At 45.8% G+C, this 8,564-nt stretch overlaps 1 protein-coding gene across 2 annotated transcripts; it reads left to right on the top strand.

The window, feature by feature from the left end:
• The first annotated feature begins 5,519 nt into the window (after positions 1-5,519).
• Positions 5,520-8,389, top strand: LOC117060806 (LLLL and CFNLAS motif-containing protein 1-like). 2 transcript variants are annotated; one of them, XM_033173350.1, is made up of 2 exons: positions 5,520-5,769; positions 7,994-8,389. In XM_033173350.1, the coding sequence occupies exons 1-2, from the start codon at positions 5,643-5,645 to the stop codon at positions 8,176-8,178; spliced, it is 312 nt and encodes a 103-aa protein (XP_033029241.1). In that variant the 5' UTR covers positions 5,520-5,642; the 3' UTR covers positions 8,179-8,389. The 2 variants fall into 2 exon arrangements, 1 of the variants encoding a protein (XP_033029241.1); XR_004428034.1 differs by having other exon boundaries at positions 5,522-5,769; positions 8,036-8,389.
• Positions 8,390-8,564: the final 175 nt, after the last annotated feature.

Below are 8,564 nucleotides of genomic sequence, written 5' to 3'. Positions count from 1 at the left end.
AATTCTAAGCATGTCTGCACTATCACCCATCCTGACGATACACAACTTTTCTTTTTCTGACTGACAACAGTTCCTTGCTGGGGCCTGGGTTTGTACATTCATCTGCGGCAGCACACTTCTACAGCATGATGTGGAGGAATGATACAAAAGCCACATGGAAGCCCACTGTGAGTGATTCTTCCCGCTCAAAAAGCAGGGGAAGATCATGCAAACAGTACCCCATTGGGTATTTGCACTGGGGACTCGAATCAAATAATTCTTGCATTATGGAGCAGAGGCACCTGCTTCTCCACCATCCCAGTTTAATAAAGGAACCAGGCGCTGCTACCTCTGGCTTGCCCTGTTCACCAGAACATTTCTTTCCTGGATTTAGGGAAGCTGTTTAAACCTATCCTGTAAACCTGTAGTCACAGATGAAGTTTACAGAGATGCGGGTGGTGCTGTGGTCTAAACCACTGAGCCTCTTGGGCTTGCTGATCAGAAGGTCAGCAGTTCAAATCCCTGCGATGGGATGAGCCCCTGTTGCTCTTTTCCAGCTCCTGCCAACCTAGCCGTTCAAAAGCATGCCAGTGCAAGTAGATAAATAGGTACCGCTGTGGCGGGAAGGTAAACGGCGTTTCTGTGCGCTCTGGTTTCCGTCACGGTGTCCCGTTGCGCCAGAAGCGGTTTAGTCATGCTGGCCACATGACCCGGAAAGCTGTCTGTGCACAAGTGCTGGCTCCCTCGGCCTGAAAGCGAGATGAGCGCCGCAACCCCATAGTCGCCTTTGACTAGACTTAACCATCCAGGGGTCCTTCACCTTTACTTTTACCTATAGTCACAGAACAGCTTTGCCTGTGATTTTTCTACAATCTCTTTTGTACCAGCGCTTGTTTGCAAGGGGTTGGACTAGATGACCTGTCGGATCCCTTCCAACTCTGCAATTCTCTGCCTGCCCTTCCTTTGTCCTCCATGCCCTTCTCTGCCCAAGTCCTGCCCTGCAAGTGGAAAAGGTCTTTCCTTGGCCTAATCCCCTCCTCCTTTGCGAGGAGCCAAGTCTTGGGCACCGATTAGCAAGCAGGCTGATTAGGATCTTTCATTCCAATTTGCTTCTTCCCTTCACTGGCTCCTTCCTGCCTGGGGGTCTTCACGCCCACTCTTGGGAATGAGCTTACACCCACCTCTTCTCCCCCCCCCCATGCCAAGGAGCTCGATGGGGACAGTGTTTCGATGCGGAGGGCGATAACCTCTTCTGTGCTCCGCTGGACCGGAGAACTGCGTTAGGCAACAGGCTCATGCGACTGCTTGTTTGCCCTGGTGGGGGGAGCATTAACCCGTCTGCCTCATCTGCACACACCTCATTTTGAATATTAAGAGAGAAAAAGCTGGCCCTGAAATCTGGAGCAGAAGTTAGCTGGGTTGATGGGAATTGTAGCCCCAAACATCTGGAGGGCCAGTTTGCCTACGCCTGTTTTGGAGGGATGAGACCAACTCCCCTTGCTAAAATCCCTCCCCCTTTTCTCTCCTTTGCTATTAAAGGCACAAGAGTCCCGTCCTCCTTTGCAGCTGATAAGCCTATAACCAATAGTGGTGCTCTCCATCCTTTGGACTATAAGTCCCATTAGCTTTAGCCAGCATGGCCAAAGGTCTAGGATAATGGGAATTGTAGTCAGCAACATCTATGTCAGATACTCTCCTGGCCTATGTGTTCCTTCATATGCCAGATCAGGATTTCCAGTTCACCCGAATAGTCTCTTTCTGATATTTACCGTATATTCTGGCGTATAAGACAACTGGGCGTATAAGACGACCCCCAACTTTTCCAGTTAAAATATAGAGTTTGAGGTATACTCGACTGCAGATTCTCCACCCGGCGTATAAGACGACACCCGACTTTTGAGAAGATTTTCCTAGATTAAAAAGTAGTCTTATACGCCAGAATATACGGTATGTCTCTCAGAGTCCTCCTGAATCAACCCAGGTTTGAATCTGCCTGTCGTCTTTTGGGGAAGCCAGAAAACCAAACTGCAAAAACCCTGTGGATTTTTAGAAATATGGGGTTGAATTAGGAACTGGATACAAAATATTCCTGTTAACTGAGCCATATTTTAGCCAACCAGTACCATTTCCCCCTCCCCTGGCCTAGAGCACTGAGCAACCAACCACACAAAACTTTGCTGGTCAAGGGGTCCTTGCTTGTCTTCCATTTTAAGACATTATTTTTCCCCTATTGAAAGGAAGTTAAGAGTTTTTTTGGAACTGGCTCCATATAATAGTGGCTGAGGTGCCTTCGCCACCTCCCTAATAAAATATTTGAGGGGGCTGCCTCCCCCAAGGTTGATGGGCATTCCCATTCAAATAGTGTGTGAGCACCGTGTCTTGTGATCGATTATGGGGATGGGGTTTACCTGCCCCCCTCCCAAAACCATTTTATTCAAATTGGCACCTCTGCTCCATATTGCACCATGAATGTGTCAGGAATGGAAGGCATCGATTAGGTGGAGGGATACTCAGAATTACCCTGCCCCTTCCAATGTGGCTCCTGTTTACTGGAGTTGTATGAGAAGCCTCCAGAGATCGGCAGCTGTCAGCCAGAGACCTGGTGTCATGTCAACAAAGTAAAATGTTAATATGCTTGAAACTGCAAGGTTAATGCTACCACAACTGAGGGCAGAAGGCTTGCTTAAAAAGATAAGAGTATTGTCTCTTGGGAATTCCCAGGTGTAAAAAAAAAGAGGGTTATTTATGTATGCTACTACTGCGGCCTGTGTTTTATTAGCCCAAAAATGGAAAACGAGTGAGGTCCCAACTAAAGAAGAATGGCAACTTAAACTGATGGAATATGTGCAGCTTGTAGACTTAACATATAGACTAAGAGAACAAGAAGAACATACGTATAAAGAAGACTGGAAAACGTTTATTGAATATATGGGAAATAATTGTGTACAGCTGAAAACACTGGCAGCATTAAGATAAATTTAACAGTGCAAATAAATTTTGATGGATGCAATAATGGAAAACCAATTGGTATAGTTTATGTAAAATACGCAGGGATTTATGATATGCAAAATGAACCATGGAAAGAGAAGAAGGGAAGTCACTGATATTTTAAGGTTTTTTAAAGGAATATTCTAAATGTAAAACAGAACAATTTAATATATATATTTTCTACAAAAAAGAAAGTATTGACTCTTGGAGAAGCTTCCCACCCAGTTTGTGGTCTTGAGGGTTTTTCAACTAATTTTGTCAAAGTGTACCTTGCGACTCCTGTCTATTGGTTGTCTAGGTCAGTACAGTCATACCTCGGGTTGCGTTCGCTGCGGTTACGCAATTCTGGGTTGCGCTCCACTCCGAACCCGGAAGTACTGGAATGGGTTACTTCCAGGCTTCGGTGCGCACGCATGTGCAGAAGCGCTAAATCGCACTTTGCGCATGCGCAGAAGCGCCAAATTGCACCACACACATGCGCAGATATGGCACTTCATGTTGCGGGCTTTTCATGTTGTGAACGGGTCTCCGGAACGGATCCCGTTCACAACCAGAGGTACCACTGTATTGTCTAGTCTACACTGGTTCACAGTGGATTGTCAGCGTTTCAGACAGGGGACTTTCCCAGCCCTAACTGAGGTTGCTGAGGGATTGAACCCAGGCCTTCTACATGCAAAGCAGATGCTCTACCTCTGAGCTATGGCCCTTCCTAGGCTACAAGCTTAGTAGAGGACCTAGGCTAGATCATGCAAGATCTTTTTCAGTCCAGGATGACACACAAAAATAAAGATGATACTCCATAACAAGGTGTCACAGAAGAGGTGGCTGTCAAACATATATAAAAAGCAGTACAGTGGTACCTCTGGTTACGTACTTAATTCGTTCTGGAGGTCCGTTCTTAACCTGAAACTGTTCTTAACCTGAAGCACCACTTTAGCTAATAGGACCTCCCACTGCTGCTGCGCTGCCAGAGCACGATTTCTGTTCTTATCCTGAAGCAAAGTTCTTAACCTGAAGCGTTATTTCTGGGTTAGCGGAGTCTGTAACCTGAACTGTATGTAACCTGAGGTACCACTGTACTGTATTGTTTTACTTGTTCACAGTCTCATTTTCCAGGACTAACGTATCTACTATGTTAGAGCACCATCTGGAGGCTATCTTAGTGAACAAGTCTAAACAAAATTTTAAAAAATTCCTTCCGGTAGTACCTTAGAGACCAACTAAGTTTGTTATTGGTATGAGCTTTCTTGTGCATGCACACTTCTTCAGATACACTGAAACAGAAGTCACCAGACCCTTATATATAATGAGAGAGTGGGGAGGGGTATGACTCAGAAGGGTGGCAGGAATGGGTGATTGGCTGATAGGTGTGGTAAACCTGTTAACGACTGTTAATGACTGCAGTTGATCTTACAGGGAAAAGCAAGGGGTGAGATGGCTAAAAATAGCTTTATCAAATATAATGGGATAATAATCCAATGTCTCTATTCAGACCAGGTCTCTCCATGGTTTTAAGTTTGAAGAAGTGTGCATGCACAAGAAAGCTCATACCAATAACAAACTTAGTTGGTCTCTAAGGTGCTACTGGAAGGAATTTTTTTATTTTGTTTTGACCACAGCAGACCAACACGGCTACCTACCTGTAATTAGTGAATAAGTGTTCGTCTTTCAAAGTCCCGATGGGTGCAGTCCAACTAGATGCTTTCCTCCACAAGTCTCATGGAAATGAACAGCTGCCGCTGCCACCTCCCCAGATTCTTTTCTTTTGAGAGATGGCAATACTACAGGGGGCAACCCTGCCTCCTACCTGTGGGTGTGGGGATATTTAGTAGAGGAATAACCTTCCTGGCATGAGAAGCAGAATGATTACATTAAGTTTTCTATGAGATTTCAGGAGCAGCACCAGCAGGATGTGTGCTGTTGTTCAGCTATAGTTCCATGTTTCTGAAAATTTAATAAGAACGCAGACCCTCCAAGTGTCCCTATTTTCCAGGGACAGTCCTGGATTTACAGAAGCCGTCCTGGTTCCTGATTTGATCCTGGAATGCCCCACTTTTCCTCAGGACATCTCTATTTTCATCAGAGAAATGTTGGAGGGTATGGAGTTATGTGACACCCCCCCCAAACCAAGGAGATAAGCATCTATACAACCTTTAGACATCTGAAGGCAGCCTTGTATAGGAATGTTTTTAATGTTTAATGTTTTATTGTGTTTTTATATCTGTTGGAAGCTTCCCAGAGTGGCTGGGGCAACCCAGTCAGATGGACAGGCTATTAATAATAATATTAATATCAATTGAATAGGATGTCCCTATTTTCATCGGAGAAATGTTGGATTGCTTCCTGTTGGATTGGTATCTACATATAATGAACACCAGCCAGTTGTCTTCCTGGCCCAAACCTCAGCCTCGCTCTTTGTTCTGAGATTTTCTCTGTTCAAAGACAACTGCGTTTTCATTATTTGTTGTCCCCTTCCCTTTGTGATCCTGCTCACTGGAGGCCTACAGAAGAAGTGTGTGAGCTCATATTATGTCACAAAGGTCTGGTGATGTCATGAGCCCTGTTCAGGAGTGAGAAACCTGACACAGTGCTTCATTAACTCAAGGGGGTCCATGAGGAGGGGTGTCTCCTGTCCTTTCAAATGGTAGAGGTGGAGAAAGGGTGATCTGGTCCCAATGGTGTCCCTGGAGGGGACCATCGGCCTGTTGGCTGTGCTCTTCACAACCCACTTCCTTGTTTACTCTGATGGCTTCATCAGCCAAGCTGTCCTCCAAGCAAGCATGGACAAAAGACAGGGAGGAGGTAGGTAATACTGTATGATAGAGCCACAGGACATAGCTACCCAAGAAATAAGTGGTGTCAGGAAGGGAGGCAAAACAGACAGAAGGTGGTGACATAGCAGTAGGAAGATGGCAACAGTGAGAGTGAAAACCTGTGCCTAAAAATCCCACACCACGATTGTGGAATGTCCCCTCCCCCATCAACTGACTTCATACCGTATACTCATAGGTAAAGGACCCCTGGACAGTTAAGTCCTGTCAAAGGCAACTGTAGGGTTGCGGCGCTCATCTTGCTTTCAGGCCGAGGGAGCCGGCGCTTGTCCACAGACAGCTTTCTGGGTCATGTGGCCAGCATGACTAAACTGCTTCTGGAGCAACGGGACACCGTGACAGAAGCCAGAGTGCATGGAAACGCTGTTTACCTTCCTGCCACAGCGGTACCTATTTATCTACTAGCACTGGCATGCTTTTGAATTGCTAGGTTGTCAGGAGCTGGGACAGAGCAACGGGGGCTCACCTCATTGCGGGGATTCAAACCACCAACCTTCTGATCGGCAAGCCTTAGAGGCTCAGTGGTTTAGACCACAGTGCCACCCGCCCTCTGCAATAGTTTGCCCTGTGCTGAATGTGGAAGCAGGATGTGCTGGTAAATGGACAGAAAGAGTTCCCTATTTAAAAAAAAATCATTTGAAACATTTAATAGAAAGTTTCATCTCACAGTGGATGGTGTGGCACTTATAGAACAGCTACTGCAGTTCCAAAATATTGAGCAACATTTGGATAGATTTGGATAGGCAAGTGGCCCCATTGGCACCATACCGTTAAAGCAGGGTCATATCCCTTTAAACAGTTGTGGATTCCCCCAAAGAATCCCGGAACCCCAGTTTGTTAAGTGTGCTGAGAGTTGCTAGGAGACCCCTATTCGATTCACAATCCCTCCTTCACAATCCCTCCTCCCAGGGAACTCTGCCCTGGGAATAAAATCTGGATGAAGGGATTTTCTCAGGATGTTGGAGGGTGTGTGTGTGTGTTGTGTCCCGTTGGGGTAGTGATGGTGGCACTCACCCTTCTTCTGACGGGAAATGCTCTGTGGGGGGACAGCAAAAAATGGGGGGGTCAAGGAGGGTCAGTTGCAGGGGAGTGACAAATGTCCCTATTTTCATCTGAGGAAAGTTGGAGGGTATGTGAGTCACAAGTTGTGCAGGCTCATTTACTGGGCAGTGGGTTTCAAAAGCCAGAATCTATCTATGAGAACCCCAGGTTTGTCCTGAAATCCTCAAGATTGATTGTGGCAGGCATGCTTTCATTAAAGACAGATTGCTCACCCGTTACCTCGAAATGGACAGCCATGGTGAAGTATGAACTCTGTGCCCCAGAATTTCTCTTGTGAACCAGGATTTCGTGAGATGCATCCAGTAGTTCCTCAGTTACTGGCAATTGCTAGAATGCATAGAAAACTAAATAGGCATGCTCAGCAGAAGTGGAGTGGGGTGAACTTTTGTGTCCACAAAATAAATTTGTTCACAGCTGTTTGCTAAGGGGGCAAAAGATTGCTTGGAGAGGTGTCAATGTAGTGGGGAAGAGGGAGCACATTCATCTCATGCATCCAAATGTGGGTTCCATCAGCACACACTGCATTGCTTTCAGATAGGCATGCACACATGTGCATTGGCTGCAGCTGGATTGGACAAAAGGCTTTCTGTGCAGTGCAGGAGATCAATGAAACTGCCAGTACAATGTGGCACAGCAGGGAGAATTATTTCCTCCACATCAGCCTCCAGCAGTGAAGCAGCAACAGTCTGAAAGACACGTCTGCAAATAGCTATATCAAATGCACCAAAAGTAGCATGCATGCGTGTGTGTTGCAAAACATTTCCATTCCTCTTGAAATAACCACTTTCTCAGGAAAACCCGGTTCTCATGAAAACTCAATGCAAATTTGCTAGAGGTAGTGTCAGGATAAACTAAGGGACTCAAATATAATGTTTCAAGGGCGTTTTAAGTGCATGATACAAATGTGACACTAGTTGGCAATGGTGAGCTAATGGGAAATTCAATATATATATTTAGAACGTTTCTTTAAAAAGCATTTCCACACCATTTTTTAAAATATATGTCTAGCTTTAGCCTAAGAATGGAACGCAAACGCAATTCAGGGGAAGGGGCAGAATGGAGTGTCAGCAGACAGTGAATGAAAGAGTGAGAATCATAGAAAAGAGATTTTTGATTCCCCCTTTATGTTTAAGGCGGGGGGAAGATGGAAGAAACATTTATGGCTTCATCAACAGGGGAAGGCATGGAGGTGATCGACATGGCTGAGAGCGAGGACTCCCAACTGCTGGGGAATGCGGCCGTGAAGGACATGTTGCTGGACTTAGCCGTCTCTCTGAACACAGCCAGCGTCATGCTGTTTTTTTTATGCGTGACATAGAGCCCGAAGTCTTAGCAATGGTGATGGATGAAGACAACATGAACATCTACTTGTGCTTCATGATTGCCTTCTGAGAAGCAGCTGTGGCTTCATCGCTCGCGTCCAGGGACTTTTGGGGCTCCACCGGAGAACAGGGGCTTTTGTACCAGCTACACACACCTCCACATTCATGGCCCCCTGAGAACAATAAAACCTCTGACCAAAGCTTGTAGAGTTTGTTCTAAGCCAGAAGTGCGCCTTTTGATCCTCCCCTGGTGACACCTTGTCACAGGCTCTTGGGCTCTGAAAGCTTTCTAGAAAGATCTACCTAATCATGAGGTAAAACTGTTGGATTGAAGGCAAGATACTGCATGATGGAAAATACCTCAGATTTGTTTTTTAAATCT

This window comes from Lacerta agilis, chromosome 16, assembly GCF_009819535.1.
Source record: "Lacerta agilis isolate rLacAgi1 chromosome 16, rLacAgi1.pri, whole genome shotgun sequence".
NCBI classification, from domain to species: Eukaryota; Metazoa; Chordata; class Lepidosauria; order Squamata; family Lacertidae; genus Lacerta; species Lacerta agilis.
The sequence above is the reverse complement of the archived record's forward strand: the minus strand, read 5'-3'. Positions and strand labels throughout refer to the sequence as shown.